Genomic DNA, 18,532 nt, shown 5'->3' on the forward strand with positions numbered 1-18,532 from the left:
AAAACTTTTTAAAATATGCATCCGGCCAAATATCGATATCGATAGGTATCACGAAGGAACTAATTATTTATAGTATAAAATTTTCACATGCAATGAACTGGTTACATAGATTTTATACATAATGTTTTTTTTTTTATTAGAAGTCACGCGAATCTGTTCTATATTTAAACCAACCATTGTTTCCCACCAAAAATTCAAAATAGACATACGTTTCTTTTTAGTTATTTTTTTTTTTAATATTACTCAGTGGCGCGTAAGTACAAGTCGGATTACGTTATACCTTCTCCTTTGTAGTCTTTTGTTTAACGTCTTGATGGATTTATTTATATAAAATTTTTAGATTATAATAAAAACGCTATATTTGGATTTTAGTCTGAGAGCTACTTTTCGTAAAATATTAAAATTGTCAAATAATATATTATTAATAAAATAAAATACGCTCTACGATTCTGATTTTGTTAAGAAATTCTGATAACAGGCACTTATTAGAATTGACGTTATTGTTATGGTGTGGATGATGACATTATCATCGTCATCCTTTAGACCATTTATAGTCTACGTACATTTATACAATAATAATTGAAGTACTGAACATGAGCCTCCCTCATAAATCACCATAGGGAATGATCATCACTCTATCTAGTTGAAGATCACTCAACACTGCGTTTGCCTGTACAAGATCGTTACTCGAGAACCTTTCTTCCTCATCAGATGTAGTCAGTTTAAGTTTCTAAATTAAAATTGTAATTTTATTGTTATAAATTTCGTAAGCACACATTATATTTTAATGTTATAATTACCGATTTAACTTATATATACACACGTGTGTGTTCGCAGCTCGCGTCACAGCCGCTCATGATTGTGGATCACGAATTGGTCCCAATACTAGTTTAATTACATATAAGTTAAACCGGTAGCTATTAGGTACATTAAAACTGTAACTGATTGCAATAAAAACGATATTATTGTTTTCTCGAGAAGCAAGAAAAGGAAGACTTTTTTTAACATTTTTTCTTTATCTCACTCAACATCTACAAACAGGTTATACATGTAGCTGAAAATAAAAACTACCTCACAATAAATAATTTACCTAAATATTTTTCTGCGGTCTACGCCGGAGAATATTTTTTTTAATACTAAAATATTCTTGTTTATGGGTGTTTGGGCCTGAGGAATAGCTTTTCTTTATCTTTTATTTATGAAAACAAGTGTGCATGTGTGTGTACTGTGCACTAAGATCGATGTTTAGTTTCTTGTAACTATTTTCCGGCTGTTATAAACGTAAACATAGATATTTTATGTATTAAAGGGGCAATGCAATATACGTAACATATTTATAGAGGGGGGAAAGGGATTGTTAGCTATGGAGCTTGACAGCCCCATTGCTAGCAATATGCCTTATTAGGTCGACCTCCACGTGGTTCGTTGTTGTTGTTGAATTCGTCACGATGGGCTTACTGACCTACTTCATCCTCACCTATCATCCTTCTCTGGTGCCCCGCCGGTGTATACCGATAGCGCGGGTGGGGTTACCATTCCATTATCATCCATTAAAAAAAAACATATTTATAGACTGTGTAATATACTTATAGAACAAGTATCATAGATTAGAGAAGGTTACGTTGTAAGTGGATACATTTTAGATTAGCAAAACCAAAAATATGAATTAAATCATAACAAAACATGAATTTTTGAATGACATAATGTTTCATGGACATATTAAATTGAAAATACTTGTATTTAAAATATTTAATATATTGAATATAATAATATTAATTTTTATTTTAGAATTGGTACTTTTTTATTGTTAGATAAACAATCTGACAATTCTTGACCAATTTAAATATTAGAAAGATTGTAAAGGCATTGCCAGTTAAAATTACAAAGTTTATTAACCCTTTGAGTGCCGACGAGCGCCATCGCGCTCGTGAGCATTGCAACTAAAAGTGCCACGAGCGTCATAGCGCTCGGCTCGTGAACTCAGTCGCTGTTTAGCTTGCTGTAAGAAAAAAATATTAAAATTGGATAATTTTTGGATGAGATACAGTTTTTTTAGAGACAAGGGTAAACGACATCAACACGACAAAGATTTCTTTGGTATTTTTAAGTAGATATGAGTAAAAATCAATGGCACTAAAAGGGTTAAAATAAACCATAAGAGAGTTAGAGTAGGCGTACATAGGCTGCAACCAAACAGACTTCTTTTTAAAAGAAATTTAAAAACAATATTCTGTATTTACCTTCCTCGTCGCTGCCGATCATGGAGTACCTCTCGTACCCGCTCAAGTTTCGATGTATGCCAAGACCGAAATCGTCCTTGGTCCACTGTAGATCACCCACTTTGTTCTCCACACGACACGGCAGTGTCACCCTGGAGCCGACTATAGCACTCTGTTGGACAAAATTTATATGTTAGTCGACCACGCCTTTTTGTGTTACTACGGAATGTGGAACAAATAAATATGCGGTCAGATAAACAGAATTATTTTATATATATCATCTTACCAATTGTCTGTACATGAGAAATAATTAAGAAAAAATAATATGAGGGGTCTTCATAAGACCGATAGATAGCAAAACGATATTTTTTTGAAATTTTGTCTGACTTTCTATGTTTGGTCCGGCACAACGCGAAAACTACTGCGTCAAATTGGATACGTTTTTCACACTTGTAGTTCGGATGGCCTAATTTAAAATCTGGTATATAATTTAAAATGTTAATTTGATATGTGATCTAGAAATAATTTATTTTATCAATTTATCTACACCTGAAGTCTACGTATATGAAGTAGAAGATAACGATCTAATACTAGGAAGATTGTACAAAAGTCGATTGCTTGGGTACCTCTGTCCCATTTGTGTTTCAACCGTAAAGCAGTTGTGTTTGCATGGCTGTGTTTCGGTTCGAAGGGTGGGATATGGCGTGAACTTACTGGGTACGGAGGAATAACACCTGCGTCCTCAGGAATGGCAACGCATGGGGGGTATCATGGGCGAAACAGTATACTCTGTTATGTCCATGGTACTGCTCATGTCTATAGGCGACGGTTACCACTTTCCATCAGGTGGGCCGTCAGCTTGTTTGCCATTCCAAGTTGTATAAAAAAAATGCACCTCACCTGCGTAATCGGTATACAATGGTGAGGTACAAATGACTGATAATAGGTAAAGATCCATCTTTACCTATTATCACTAGGATTTCTTTTCGATGAATCGACTGGTATAACCCCAGTCCATGAAGAATTCTTTACGTATTAGCCACATGGTTTCCAGAAGACACTACGTAAAGATCGACCTGACCTTTACGTGATATTTAGTCTATATTGCCATCAATATACCTTATATTGTTGACAACATATTTTAATAGTCCCTTGTCCTTCATTTTACATAAAAGAGTTTTTTTTTAGTATTACTTATGGTATACGGGATAAAAAGCTGTGCTCTATCGGTGTGGTACAAGTATGTTTCCTAAAGCGTTTTTAGGAAGTAAGTAAACTAATAATTGAATTAAAAAAATGGTATAGTATTGCGCTATTTTACGAACGAATTTTAACAATAAATTTGAGTAAATCAGAAAATGTCATTTTAGCTATCCATCCTACATGGACTGCCATAAACTTTTACTTCTTTAAAGATTCTGTAATACTTTTCTGACCTAACTGTACTTATTTTTCCAGGCTTCTGACCTTAAAGTTGTTACAACAAAAACAAACATTAAATAAATAGCCACTATTTACGACGTCTAAGTTTGTTTGCCCATCTTATTTTGAGATACTCGAAACATCTTCATTTTGATGCTAAGAAATTCAAATATTGTAGAATTCAGAATGGACGCGGCACTACTTCAACTCAAGTTTTCATCTCGAGAGCTACTTACGAGATGAGACGTGTACTGGATGTAAAATTTACCTCAGAAATGCTCAACTTTTAAAGCCCTTAAGTACATAAGCGATGAGCGTCGAGCGATTTATACTATTACTATCCGTTTTATTACTCGCGACTTCATAGGCATAAATGAGATATATTTATTGACAAAGATAAAAAGTAGCTTACGTCCTTCTCTACCTCATATAGTACTTATTGTTATATTCTTTTTTCTTTTACTAGAAGGAGACTTTGTACAAAAGTCATTTGCTTCGGCACCTCTGTCTCATTCGTGTTTCTACCGTGAAGCAGTTGTTTGCATGGCTGTGTTTCGGTTTGAAGGGTAGGATGACAGTAAATTTACAAGGTACATAGGAATAACACCTAAATCCTCAGGAATGGCAACGCATGGGGGTATCATGGGCGAAACAGTATACTCTGTTATGTCTATGGTACTGCTCATGTCTATAGGCGACGGTTGCCACTTTCCATCAAGTGGACCGATAGCTTGCTTGCCATTCTAAGTTGCATAAAAATATTCTTTAATCTGTTAAAATGTAACAAATGCACAAACTTTTACATTTTGTACATGACCTTTAACTGCTAGTATTATAAACAAATAATAATAATTATTATTATAATATAAAAATAGAAACTGACTGACAGGTCAACATGACATACAACTTGACATACAAACATAAAATGTTGTACACAGCTCCTTTTAGATGAGAAATATTTGGAAATTTCTATTGTAACTAGATATACGAGGTCGCTTACCAAACAGCAGGATATAGCTAGCCAATTAATTCAAATAAACGAATAATAGAATAATTCTGAAGATACCGTACAAAAACACGTCTTAAACAGGAAACGGTATTTTGCATAGAATATAAATTATAATCATAATTGCAATGTCTATGTATTTTAGTTACAATATCTATACACTGGTCCGATAATGAATATGATAACAGGCTTTTAACATATTCGAAAATAGATTCAACCGATATGGGCCGTATCGAAATGGATGATGATCTTTTTTTCGCCATCGATGTCCAGGAAGAACCCAATATATAGATATCGGATCCGTATCCATATTACTCATGTCTATTTAATAAATCTTATTATTACCGATTAAAATAAAATTATGTCAATTATTACGGATGTTGGCATTTTGTGAAACTTTGTATATTATTAGAATACGCTTCTTCCACAAAAAAAAAAGTTTTGTAACAAATACTTGACCTGTTTCGCCATTTATAACTATCCTTCAGTTAACTGCATAGAAAAAACTAGTATAAAGATTAACCTTTGAAAATACCCTTAACTGCGTAAATGGCCAGATATTTACTATAACACCTTTTTTTTTGTCGAAGGGTACAAGTATTTTCTAATAATACAAAATTTAAATTACAATACCTAAATTGCTAAAATTTTACAGTTACAATCTGAACAAAAAAAGAAACATAAATATAAATTTTAAAACATTTGAAATTTGCAAAGACGTTACAATAAATTTTTATAATAAAAATATTAAAAAAGATGGACGGTATCTATACACAAATTATTACTAAAATTATGTGACTATCAAATAGATTGTCTAGATTTACATAAATACGTTGTTCTCCGAGAAATCGTGTAGATATTTAAAAACTTGTTTAGATGTCAACGACCGACATTGGACGGCCATATTCGCGTTTCATATCGAGATTTCAAATTAAACAGCTGATTAGAGACTCGAATAGATAATTCCCAGCTACTTTTAATTAAACATCCCGATTGTGGTATACTGATAAAATGGCGGGTTTGTAACAAAATACCTATGCTAATGAAAGATACAATTATAAATTCAAATTTATTTGCTGACGCCATGACATAAGTTACAAGTTGCAAGCGGTTTCGGTATATAAATCTCTTAAATATTTTGTGCATAACCTTCAACAGATTAATTTGTTATTTCTATATTATATTTATACAAATTTTGTACATACAGTAACTAAATAACATTATGATAAGCAATTATTTACAATATTTTAGTTATATCAGTAACACATCAATTAGTTATATCAGATCAGGATCAAAAGTAAACTACATCTTTTTTCGACCTCAAATACTATTCCTATAAATAAAAATTATGAAAAAAAAATAGATTGAGCTCTTATGGAGCCAAGAGGTGAAAAATAAATACATCATTTGTTAATATAGACCATTGCAACTATGTCTACTGATATATTTATATATTCTTCTCCTTCCCAGATATTACATATAAAACAAATTTCATGAGTTTTAGTTGACCTGTAAAAAAAGTTATTTCTATATTTTTACTATTATCAAATAATTTTATTTATTAATAATAATTTTATTAATAAATAATTGTCTTTGTTAATGTATTGTCTATATTGAACAATATTATCTAAGAGTTCGAAATACTATAAATACATTATTAAGTTACTTTTTATTTAATATTTTAATAAAGCGAGATTGTCCTAAATTTGGAAGCAGCAGCAGACTTTTTAAAGTTTTTATGTTTATTATTAACATTTATCATTTATACTATCGTGTAACTATTATAAAATTTAATATTACATTGATATTTACAAATCGCTCACCCTTATCACTCACACCACATAGCAATTCGTATACAATAACAAATGGCAGAAACTGTAAACCTTTTTATATGAAAATCGATTTTACTACGGTGGATATAATTATACATATACGTATATATAGCACCGCTAATTTGTATGATAAATATTCATATCGGATTGTTATTCTGTTAATAAATGCTAAATAATGTTGATTATAATCTGTGTATAATAAAAAAGGGTTTGTTGTATGTAAATAAGGCTTTAGTGGGTTTACAAAATGTCCAAAATAGATGGTCTAAGGTTTATTACTGGATTTAGGTTTCGTTCTATAAATAAATTAATAATTAGTAATTTATTTTAATTTAAATTAAAAATTCGAATATTGTGATTAAATTAAAATTATTATAATAAATAATGAAGAAATTTCCGAATTTTTAATATACAATGTTCACGTCGCCAATCACCAAATGCATAACGTCACAGATATCACAGAATACATATAAGAATGTGATGTCTTTATACCCATTTTTGAAAGGCAAGTAGTTTAATAGATATATATTTATCTTTCATATAAACTACTTGGAATGTCTATTTCCCTTATTCATAAAGACTAAAACCTCCTACGAATCCATTTTAGTTACTGAAGTATTTCGATACTTTATATATATATATATATATATGTCTGTGGAATCACTTAATAGTCGAAGTCCATAACATAATTTTGCGCAACCCAACACACCTAACACTACACTATGGGGGTCTAAATGGAATGTTTACTATCAAAGTAATTACTTATAATGTTGAACACTTTAAGTGATCGAGTAATAAAATTTAAACTGGACTATGGGTTGACGACACAAAACCGCCATAAAATAGAATTGATAAACGCTAGAACCTCATTAAAAACCACATAAACTTCGCTTAATATCGGCACGGTCATTAAAATATTGAATAATTAATATTTTTAATATTTTATGAACGTTTTTGTCTGTCGGTGTGAATCTATCTACGGACAATGTATATAGTTATCTCATAACTGTATACAAACTAAAAAAAAAATAAACATTGTACCTATTATCATCATCATCGTCATCATCATATCAGCTTTTATCTGTCCACAGCTGAACACGAGCCTCTCCCTAGTGAGGTTTTAGTAGTAGTTGCCACGCTTGGCAGGCGGATTGGTAACCGCAGTTAGACTTTGGGGGTGTTTAAAGAGGGACACTGCTGCACATCCCTCGCTTTCTCTTAGTTACATCTTACGACACCGACAGGTATGGAAGGGTTGGCCTATTCTATGCCGTGACCACACGGGACTACTATAATCTGTTTTAATAAAAATAAATGCAAAAATAATCAAGTTTTAGATAGAGTGACCACCTCAAATGCAGGGAGTCAGTAGATGTTGGTGGTTCAGAACCGTTTCCTTATGGCAGTCTGTGGGGGAGGCCTATGTTCTAGAGTGGACAGATAATACCTGAGATGATGAATCAAGTTTTGTTAAATTTATTATAAAAAGACGGTAATTGTAGCCTGCAAAGAGAACTTAAGCAGGGACGCTGTGAAATGACCATAGCCTGAGCGGATGGAGACTTCTGAAACCGCACAGTACGCGACCATTTAGGTTCAAGCGCGTGAACATGAATTCCCTGTCAATAGCGAGCAATGAGATGACGAAAAGTGAACAAAACCTCAAAACAGTATATGTTTAAAATATAAATTATAAAGAAATATCTATTTATGTAAACAAGTTGTTACAAATTTTCTATTAAAACTTTGGAAGAAGTCTAATTTTCTTAGATTGAGTAAGTTTTAGTGGGTAGTAATAAGTAATGATAACAATTGAGATGTTTCCATGAGAAGTTATTCTAAAGTTTGGAAGAAAGACGAAAAATATTTTAGATAGAGTTGAAGAAATTACAATTTACTTAATAAATATACACAGAAACGTCTTACTTCTCACAATAATTTCCAATATTTTTTTTAAGAGAATTTTGAAAATTAAACTTTATTCTCTTTTGTTGGAAAGGTGCATCTACTCAATTGATGAATTTTAAAATACTCTTTTAAAATTTTATGCCTTACTAATGACATTTGTAAATTGATTGTAATGTTATTTTTGCCAATTATTATTGGTTATTTTGTTGCTTCATATTTTTTTGTTTCGTTATATTTTATGATGTCTTCTTGTTACTTGTAAAAATATTCAACACAATGCAGTATTGTAGCGAATAAAAATAAATTGAAAAATTTAAATTGAAATAAACAATTGAAATAATTATGCCATATGGTCTCAGTATAGAATAAGCCACCCCTTCTTTTCCCATGGGTGTCGTAAAAGGTGACTAAGGGAGGGCGACGTATGGACAGCAGCGTTCCTCTTAAAACATATGTAAAGCCTAACTGCGGTTCCCTTAATCGCCTCTTACGACAACCACGGGAAAGAAAGCCTCTGGTATTGCAGGTGTTCATAGGCTACGGTAACCACTTACCATCAGGTGGGCCGTATGCTTGTTTGCCACCTCTGTGGTATAAAAAAAAAGAAAGAGCCCATTCTATACCAGAACTATACGACGTCTCAGTCTTATTGAAATTAAACTAATCTAAACTATAAAGTTTATGGCACTAGCCATCTGGTTGGTCCTTATCTGTAAGTGTTAATTTAAAATTTAATATTTTTTATTACTCATTACGTTATTAATGAACTAATTTTTATCAGAGAGTCCATATGTCTGATATGACCACTGAAATAAAAAGTAACCTCTGTCTATCTTCATCTTATATAACGCGAAGTGACATCCCTAGGGTTTGTAAGCGTTTATAAACTACAGTGGTCGTTTACCGTCAGACGGGCTGTATGCTCGTTTACTAATTTTGTAGTTTAAAAAAAATATATGTAATACTTATATGCCAAATAACATAGTGATTCTTTAAGTCGTTAAAGCGCTAAGAGGTAACAAATATATTTACTTTCATATTTATGATATGATATATTTTTTATATTAGTTTTTCTCTCGTGTTTATTTCAGGGTGAACCATAATTATGATTTCCTATCGAACTCCAAACTAATTAGGTACCCTCGAAGTAAAAAAAGTTATTTCTATATTTTTACTATCAAATAATTTTATTTATTAATAATAATTTTATTAATAAATAATTGTCCTTGTTAATGTATTATCTATATTGAACAATATTATCTAAGAGTTCGAAATACTATAAATACATTATTAAGTTACTTTTTATTTAATATTTTAATAAAGCGAGATTGTCCTAAATTTGGAAGCAGCAGCAGACTTTTTAAAGTTTTTATGTTTATTATTAACATTTATCATTTATACTATCGTGTAACTATTATAAAATTTAATATTACATCGATATTTACAAATCGCTCACCCTTATCACTCACACCACATAGCAATTCGTATACAATAACAAATGGCAGAAACTGTAAACCTTTTTATATGAAAATCGATTTTACTACGGTGGATATAATTATACATATACGTATATATAGCACCGCTAATTTGTATGATAAATATTCATATCGGATTGTTATTCTGTTAATAAATGCTAAATAATGTTGATTATAATCTGTGTATAATAAAAAAGGGTTTGTTGTATGTAAATAAGGCTTTAGTGGGTTTACAAAATGTCCAAAATAGATGGTCTAAGGTTTATTACTGGATTTAGGTTTCGTTCTATGAATAAATTAATAATTAGTAATTTATTTTAATTTAAATTAAAATTCATATATTGTGAATAAACTAAAATTATTATAATAAATAATGAAGAAATTTCCGAATTTTTAATATACAGTGTTCACGTCGCCAATCACCAAAAGCATAACGTCACAGATATCACAGAATACATATAAGAATGTGACGTCTTTATACCCATTTTTGAAAGGCAAGTAGTTTAATAGATATATATTTATCTTTCATATAAACTACTTGGAATGTCTATTTTCCTTATTCATAAAGACTAAGACCTCCTACGAATCCATTTTAGTTACTGAAGTATTTCGATATTTTATATATATATATATATACATATACATATATATATATATATATATATATATATATATATATATATATATATATATATATATATATATATATATATATATATATATATGTCTGTGGAATCACTTAATAGTCGAAGTCCATAACATAATTTTGCGCAACCCAACACACCTACCACTACACTATGGGGGTCTAAATGGAATGTTTACTATCAAAGTAATTACTTATAATGTTGAACACTTTAAGTGATCAAGTTTTGTTAAATTTATTATAAAAAGACGGTAATTGTAGCCTGCAAAGAGAACTTAAGCAGGGACGCTGTGAAATGACCATAGCCTGAGCGGATGGAGACTTCTGAAACCGCACTGTACCCGACCATTTAGGTTCAAGCGTGTGAACATGAATTCCCTGTCGATAGCGAGCAATGAGATGACGAAAAGTGAACAAAACCTCAAAACAGTATATGTTTAAAATATAAATTATAAAGAAATATCTATTTATGTAAACAAGTTGTTACAAATTTTCTATTAAAACTTTGGAAGAAGTCTAATTTTCTTAGATTGAGTAAGTTTTAGTGGGTAGTAATAAGTAATGATAACAATTGAGATGTTTCCATGAGAAGTTATTCTAAAGTTTGGAAGAAAGACGAAAAATATTTTAGATAGAGTTGAAGAAATTACAATTTACTTAATAAATATACACAGAAACGTCTTACTTCTCACAATAATTTCCAATATTTTTTTTAAGAGAATTTTGAAAATTAAACTTTATTCTCTTTTGTTGGAAAGGTGCATCTACTCAATTGATGAATTTTAAAATACTCTTTTAAAATTTTATGCCTTACTAATGACATTTGTAAATTGATTGTAATGTTATTTTTGCCAATTATTATTGGTTATTTTGTTGCTTCATATTTTTTTGTTTTGTTATATTTTATGATGTCTTCTTGTTACTTGTAAAAATATTCAACACAATGCAGTATTGTAGCGAATAAAAATAAATTGAAAAATTTAAATTGAAATAAACAATTGAAATAATTATGCCATATGGTCTCAGTATAGAATAAGCCACCCCTTCTTTTCCCATGGGTGTCGTAAAAGGTGACTAAGGGAGGGCGACGTATTGCAGGTGTTCATAGGCTACGGTAACCACTTACCATCAGGTGGGCCGTATGCTTGTTTGCCACCTCTGTGGTATAAAAAAAAAGAAAGAGCCCATTCTATACCAGAACTATACGACGTCTCAGTCTTATTGAAATTAAACTAATCTAAACTATAAAGTTTATGGCACTAGCCATCTGGTTGGTCCTTATCTGTAAGTGTTAATTTAAAATTTAATATTTTTTATTACTCATTACGTTATTAATGAACTAATTTTTATCAGAGAGTCCATATGTCTGATATGACCACTGAAATAAAAAGTAACCTATGTCTATCTTCATCTTATATAACGCGAAGTGACATCCCTAGGGTTTGTAAGCGTTTATAAACTACAGTGGTCGTTTACCGTCAGACGGGCTGTATGCTCGTTTACTAATTTTGTAGTTTAAAAAAAATATATGTAATACTTATATGCCAAATAACATAGTGATTCTTTAAGTCGTTAAAGCGCTAAGAGGTAACAAATATATTTACTTTCATATTTATGATATGATATATTTTTTATATTAGTTTTTCTCTCGTGTTTATTTCAGGGTGAACCATAATTATGATTTCCTATCGAACTCCAAACTAATTAGGTACCCTCGAAGTTAATATATGAGTAAAGCCGGTAGGAATTATTAACAATACAGTATGACCTAAGGTTACCTTAGTGGTTAAAAGGCGGACAGTAGCGTCCCTCTTAAAACATCACCAACTTTTTTTTATACAACTTAGAATGGCAAACAAGCTGACGGTCCACCTGATAGAAAGTGGTAACCGTCGCCTATAGATATGAGCAGTACCATGGGCATAACAGAGTATACTGTTTCCACCATGATACCCCCCATGCGTTGCCATTCCTGAGGACTCAGGTGTTATTTCTCTGTACCCAGTAAATTCACTGCCATATCCCACCCTTCAAACCGAAACACTGCCATGCAAACGGTTGAAACACGAATGGGACAGAGGTACCCAAGCAATCGGCTTTTGTACAAAGTCTCTCTCTGGCCAAGGCCTAACTGCGGTTACTAACCCGCCTGACAAGCGTTGCGACTACTGAAATCCCCCCCAATAGGGGGAGACCTATATTCAGCAGTGGACAATTAACGGCCGATATGATGATGATGGTGATGATGATGGGATGATGTCCTACAACAGTTATTATTGCATATTATTGATTTTATTATGACATACCTGATCTTGAGGCTCCATCGCAAATCTCTGTTCTTGGTTACCATAACAACCGGTCAGCAATATGGCCACAGTCAATATCCACACCCCAACATCCGGCATCCGCCATTTCCTGCGTATATCCGTTCTATTTTCGAATTTCGAATCATCCCCGCGCACGCGCCGCTCTATAAATGGCGTTCCATTTTCAAATGAATATTTGAATTTTGCCGCCATATCAGCTTATATGATTGGCGCATATTGGTCAGTTTCATCTATCATTTGTAAGGTTTCTTATCTCAAGAGGTTCTCATTGTTTTTCTGTAACAATACAAGAAAAATAAATTAATTTAAATGAAAATATTTCATGAATTACAAAAAATTAACAATAAAAATATTTAACTATTTCATGATGAATTCCATGTGTATTTTTTTTTATGGGTGAAAATGGTATGGTAACCCCGCTTAAGCTAACGCAGTGAAGGGTGATAGATGAAAATAAAAACAGGCTAGTCAGCCCATCATGATGAATTCATCAGGAATTAACCATGATAGTTTCCAGGAAGAACCGCGAGGAGGTTGACCTGGTTGGGTATATTGCTAGCAATGGGATTCTCAGTCTCCATTACTAACAATCCCTTTCCCCCCTCCATGTGTATTTATCACGATGGGCTTACTGATCTACCTTTACATTCTCACTTATCACCCCTCAAGTCTACCAGCGTATACCGTTAAAGCAGGTGAGACTACCATTCCATTAACATTAAAAAGAAAAAAAAAACAAATATATAATTGATTTTTTTATTTATTTTTGTATGTATGTTACGCAAGGTTTTGCTAATTGTCATTTGTTAATTCTTTTTTATCGATAGTTTAAATTTAGTATTTACGTAATATCTATTTCTTATAGAATATAAGACAACTATTTATTTCCTTAACATTTACTTTTTTTAGTATGTCTTCAAGATTAATAAATTAAAGATTGTATCTCATAAAAAACCGACTTCGATTGTGACAAAACCAGTTATATTATAATATTTTGATGTAAAAACTAAACTGCTAAACAGATCTTGGTATAATTTTTATGGAATTAATAATAACTACCCCTTAAAATACCCTTTCAGATAAAAAAAAGAATTGTTTAAATAGGTTTAGAACTAACGAAGGTATGTTGTAAAAAATATAAAAAAAATAACTGAATTGAAAACCTCTTTCTTTTTGAAATCGATTCAAAATCTCTCAATCAATTGTTTAAAAAATAACCGTTAATATTTGTTAGAACATAAAAACAAGTACACTCAAATTTCCCGCGCCCTCCCTTTCCTTCAATCTGTCAATGAACGCGACCAATCAGAGCTGCCCAAAATGACAACATTCGAAAAAAAACAAATATCATCGATGGCGTCCGTTTCGCGCGTTCACAATAAAATAATCATAATTAAAGTGCTTCTGTTTGGTATTCATACAAATTTGTGGCTAAAAGTGTACCTGGGACGATCGACAACCCGTTCACTTGTGGGCAGCTCCAGGCAGACTTCAACAAGAATATTCCGTAAGTCCTTACCTTTCTACATCTTGTCTGTACTTGTTCACTTGTGCCGGTATTTTACAGCAGTAATAAAGCCCTATTTTAAGTTTCTACAGTCCACTTAAATTAATTTTCATACCAATATTTATGTCAACAAATTAGTATATTGAGAAAAATACCGCATAGAGCTACCTAAGAATATAGTTCCACATTTAGGTAGATATTTAAATTAATTCAGAACAGATAAATTATTAATTATTAAATACATTTATAATCCTAATCGATGCCCATAAATGAACAAACATTCCATTTTCAAAATATAAAACAAAGAATAAATACTTTTTTTATGACATAACATCACCTAAACCTACATACACCCCGCTGCTTAATTCAAATCCTGCGTTCGGTTATTCCATATTTAATTTCAAATTACTTTTTAAATTGCCTCAATAATAAAACGGCCAATCTTTATTTTAATTTGAAGTTTAACATAATCTAATTTAGCGACAGGAAGGCGCCAAAGGCAATTATTTAAACTGTAGAACAGAGTTCATTTTCTTGCTATTTGTTTAAAAATAAAAATAAAAAAGCCAGATTGTTATCTCGATTAGTATTATTAGGTGTCACGTTAAAGTGTAAGAGTTTGATTCTAATATGCGATAGTGGATTCACATTGATTTATAATAGTAGATAAGCGAGAAAAAAGGATGTTTAATAGATAAGGAATTTATTAACGACATTTTGCAAATGTTTGCACATTTATAAACTAACTTCTTTTTAAAATATCTTGACTTTTGCATTCGACTGTTATTAATGGAGATAGGCTACCTTGTGATTAGCAATGTATTCTATGAGGACGACCTCCACGCGGTCACCACTGAAAGCCATAGTAGATTTAATACTTCTTTCCAAAATAGGCTTTTAAAATTGTATAAATATTATAATTTGTGTCTTTTTCATTTATCCGTTATTAGTAATGGGATAGGTTGCTTTGTGACTAGCAATATGTCCTGTGAGGTTGACCTCCAAGCGATTGCTTCTGGACTTTGCTTTTTTTTAATAACTGAAAACAGTTTAATCCTTGCGTTGTCGGTTTCCACTAGCAGAATACCAGTTATGTACAATGAGTAAGGATTAAAATAGATCAATTAACCCATCGTGATAATTTCGCCATAAATTAACCAGTATAAATTCTATGAAGGACCAAGTGAAAGTCAACCTGAGATAGAAAATCGCTCGCCTATAATCGAGTTACTGACCTTAACAGGCGGCGTAAATCAAAGGCGCGCTTACATAATTACAATTCCATTTTCACCCGTTAAATAAAAAAAAAAGAAACTAAAAGGGCAAAAACTTAATACAAACAAGCATAGAGCATAATATTTGTTTTAACAAATAAAAGGTCAAATACCCAGAACGGGATGAATAAAAAATACACCATGGAATAGTTTTTAAATATCGCGTAACAATATGCAACACACATGCGTTGGCCATGTGCGCGCCACTATCCGCTATCGAAGGAATATGACACCGCTGGAAGCGCCATTTTGATATGGCCAATATGTGTGTCAATTTATCATGCCCGTTGGTAAACCTCTTTTTAGAGGTCTTATTTTATACAATATGAAATCGTAATGTAAATTTGAAAATATAATTCCGATTTATGTGATGTTCGAAATTTCAAAACTTCGTTTATCAGTTTCGAATGTAATTTACTTTAATTTTGACTTTGTATATTTGAAATGATAAAGGAACATTTTTACTTTTTTTATTCAAATCGAATAACTTTGTACGTGTTTTATTTATTTATTATTAAATACAAAAAAAAAAAAAAAAAAAAAAAAAAAAAAAAAAATTACAACAGCGAGTACATTGGACCCCGCACTAGGAGAACCTGTATCGCGGGAGTCCATATGAGATTACCAAGACACGGTGGTTTACAAATATAAATTAAATTAAAATACTAAGCCAGTTTTACGAAAGCAACAAGTTAAAATGAAGTGCTTCATGAAGACATGCGCATAAAACAGAAAATTATATAAATACTCTAATATTACATAAATAAATACATACAATTAAATATACTAAAGACATACACTACTATATACGAATATCAATAAATGGTATATAATATTAATTCTGTGGCATCGTAATCAAGATTTTGTAAATATCCTTGTATCCTATGTTTAGCTTCCGCATTGTTAAGACCATCCAGTTTGCAGAGATTATTAAGTTTTTTATATATAAATGGGCACGAATAATAACTAAAGCGCTTTGCAAATGCAGTATTAATGCGAGGGATGATTATTTTGCGCCTTCTCTGGTCCGAAGGTTTTTGCGGGAGGAGAGGAGATTTGTGGTGCATCATTACTACTTTAAGTATATAAAGTTGACGCACTGTCAGAACAGCAGCCTCCTGATACAAAAGATAGGTGGGAAAACGAATTGGTTTCCTAAACATTACTTTTAAGACAGATCTTTGTGCCCTTTCAAGTGCAATCATATATGATTTTGATGCACCGCCCCACACTGTGATGCAGTACATCAACAGTGATTGAGCTATGCTTTTGTATACAAGTAATAAAACATTCTTGCTCGCGCCGTTACGCAGAAGCTTCATAACGTGTATAAGTTTACGTATACGTTTAGAAAGCACTTGTATATGAGAAGCAAAAGTCAACTTTTGATCCAAGATTAATCCCAAATATTTCACTTCATGAACCCTATCAAGGAAATCACAACTGCAGATTTTGTTATTATCACATGAATACTTATGGATAATCAAGGATAATGACGTTGGGGGACTAGAAGCTTTGGTGTTGTGAAAACAAACATATTTAGATTTTGCAGTGTTTAAAGTAAGTAGGTTTGCTCCCAACCAATTTGATACAATCTTCATGGCCGAGTTAGCTGCAGAAAAAACAGAAAACCAATTTTCTTGTGTGCAAATTATTGCAGTGTCATCAGCATAACAGATTACTTGGACGTTGTTGTCATCATCAAATAGATGGCAGAGGTCATTCATGTAAATAGAAAACAGTGTAGGCCCGAGGATACTTCCTTGTGGAATTCCAAAAGAAATATATGATGTATTACTTTTATGTTCATCTACGACTACGATTTGGTTTCTCCTTTCAAGATAACTAGAAAACCATCTAAGAGTCACGCCTCGTATTCCAATAACTTCGAGCTTCCGTAGTAGAATATAGTGAGAAACAGTATCAAATGCCTTGGAAAGATCGAGAAATATTCCAAGAGATTTCTGTCTATGATCAATAGCGTCAGTTACAGTTTTTATAAGGAAATTAGCTGCTTCTTCAGTAGATCTTCCTTTACGAAAACCAAACTGGTTATGACTTATAACGTTTTGAGATTCTAAAAATTTTGTTAAGCGTAAATTTACCACCCTTTCTAGAATTTTGGAGAACACACTTAGGAGAGAAATTGGGCGATAGTTTGACGGATCAGTTTGCAGGCCATCCTTGTATATAGGTATTATAGCAGCAGATTTCCAACATTCTGGAAATTGCCCCGAGGACAGACTCAAATTTATTATATGTGTCAGGGGTTCAATTATAAAATTGCATGCTCTTTTTAGCATCTTAGTGCTTATATTATCCAAACCAGGAGCACTATTAAGGTTTAGTTGCCCTATTATTGTCCTGACTTCATAAGTATCTGTTGGTGTCATAAAAAAAGAACCTGCTGAACCTCTGACATTGCTAACTGCTCTAGCTAGGTCCTGTTCCGATTTATTAATATCTTTTAATATTTTTGATGCTAGATTTTGCCCTATGCTAGAAAAATATTTGTTGCATTCAGAGAGAGACTCTACTGGGTTATTTTTTATATGAAGTAAATCAATACTGTTCTTCATTTGTCTCTTCAGTTCACAGATATCTTTTATAGTTTTCCAAAGTTTTCTTGGATTATTTTTATTAGTTTCCAGATTTTTACCGTTATATTGAATCTTAAGTTTTTTAAGTAGGTCAGTGAGGAAATTCCTGTATCTTTTATAGGTTACCTGTATAATTAAATTATTTGGTTCTTTTTTTGCCTGTAAATGAAGAGCGTCACGATGTCTCATGCATTTTATCAACCCAGGAGTGACCCATTCATTAAGAGCGTATTTTGATCTGCTAACTTTCAATAATTTTGTATGCTTTACTGTCATTACATGTAGTTTCTTCATATATTTTTCAGCTGCATCCGTTGCA

At 31.8% G+C, this 18,532-nt stretch overlaps 1 protein-coding gene across 4 annotated transcripts in view; it reads right to left on the reverse strand.

The window, feature by feature from the left end:
• LOC113515807 (irregular chiasm C-roughest protein-like) overlaps positions 1–18,532 on the reverse strand; it is a 98,066-nt gene that overhangs the window by 26,496 nt on the left and 53,038 nt on the right. For all 4 annotated transcript variants that reach the window (XM_052891930.1, XM_052891932.1, XM_052891929.1 and 1 more), the window contains exons 2-3: positions 12,812–13,108; positions 2,241–2,391 (exon numbers count right to left, since the gene is read on the reverse strand). In XM_052891930.1, the coding sequence (XP_052747890.1) occupies positions 2,241–2,391; positions 12,812–13,024 (364 nt within the window). In that variant the 5' untranslated portion in view covers positions 13,025–13,108. The remainder of the gene's footprint in view (positions 1–2,240; positions 2,392–12,811; positions 13,109–18,532) is intronic.

This window comes from Galleria mellonella, unplaced genomic scaffold, assembly GCF_026898425.1.
Source record: "Galleria mellonella isolate WM207_F2 unplaced genomic scaffold, CSIRO_AGI_GalMel_v1 utg146, whole genome shotgun sequence".
Lineage (NCBI taxonomy): Eukaryota > Metazoa > Arthropoda > Insecta > Lepidoptera > Pyralidae > Galleria > Galleria mellonella.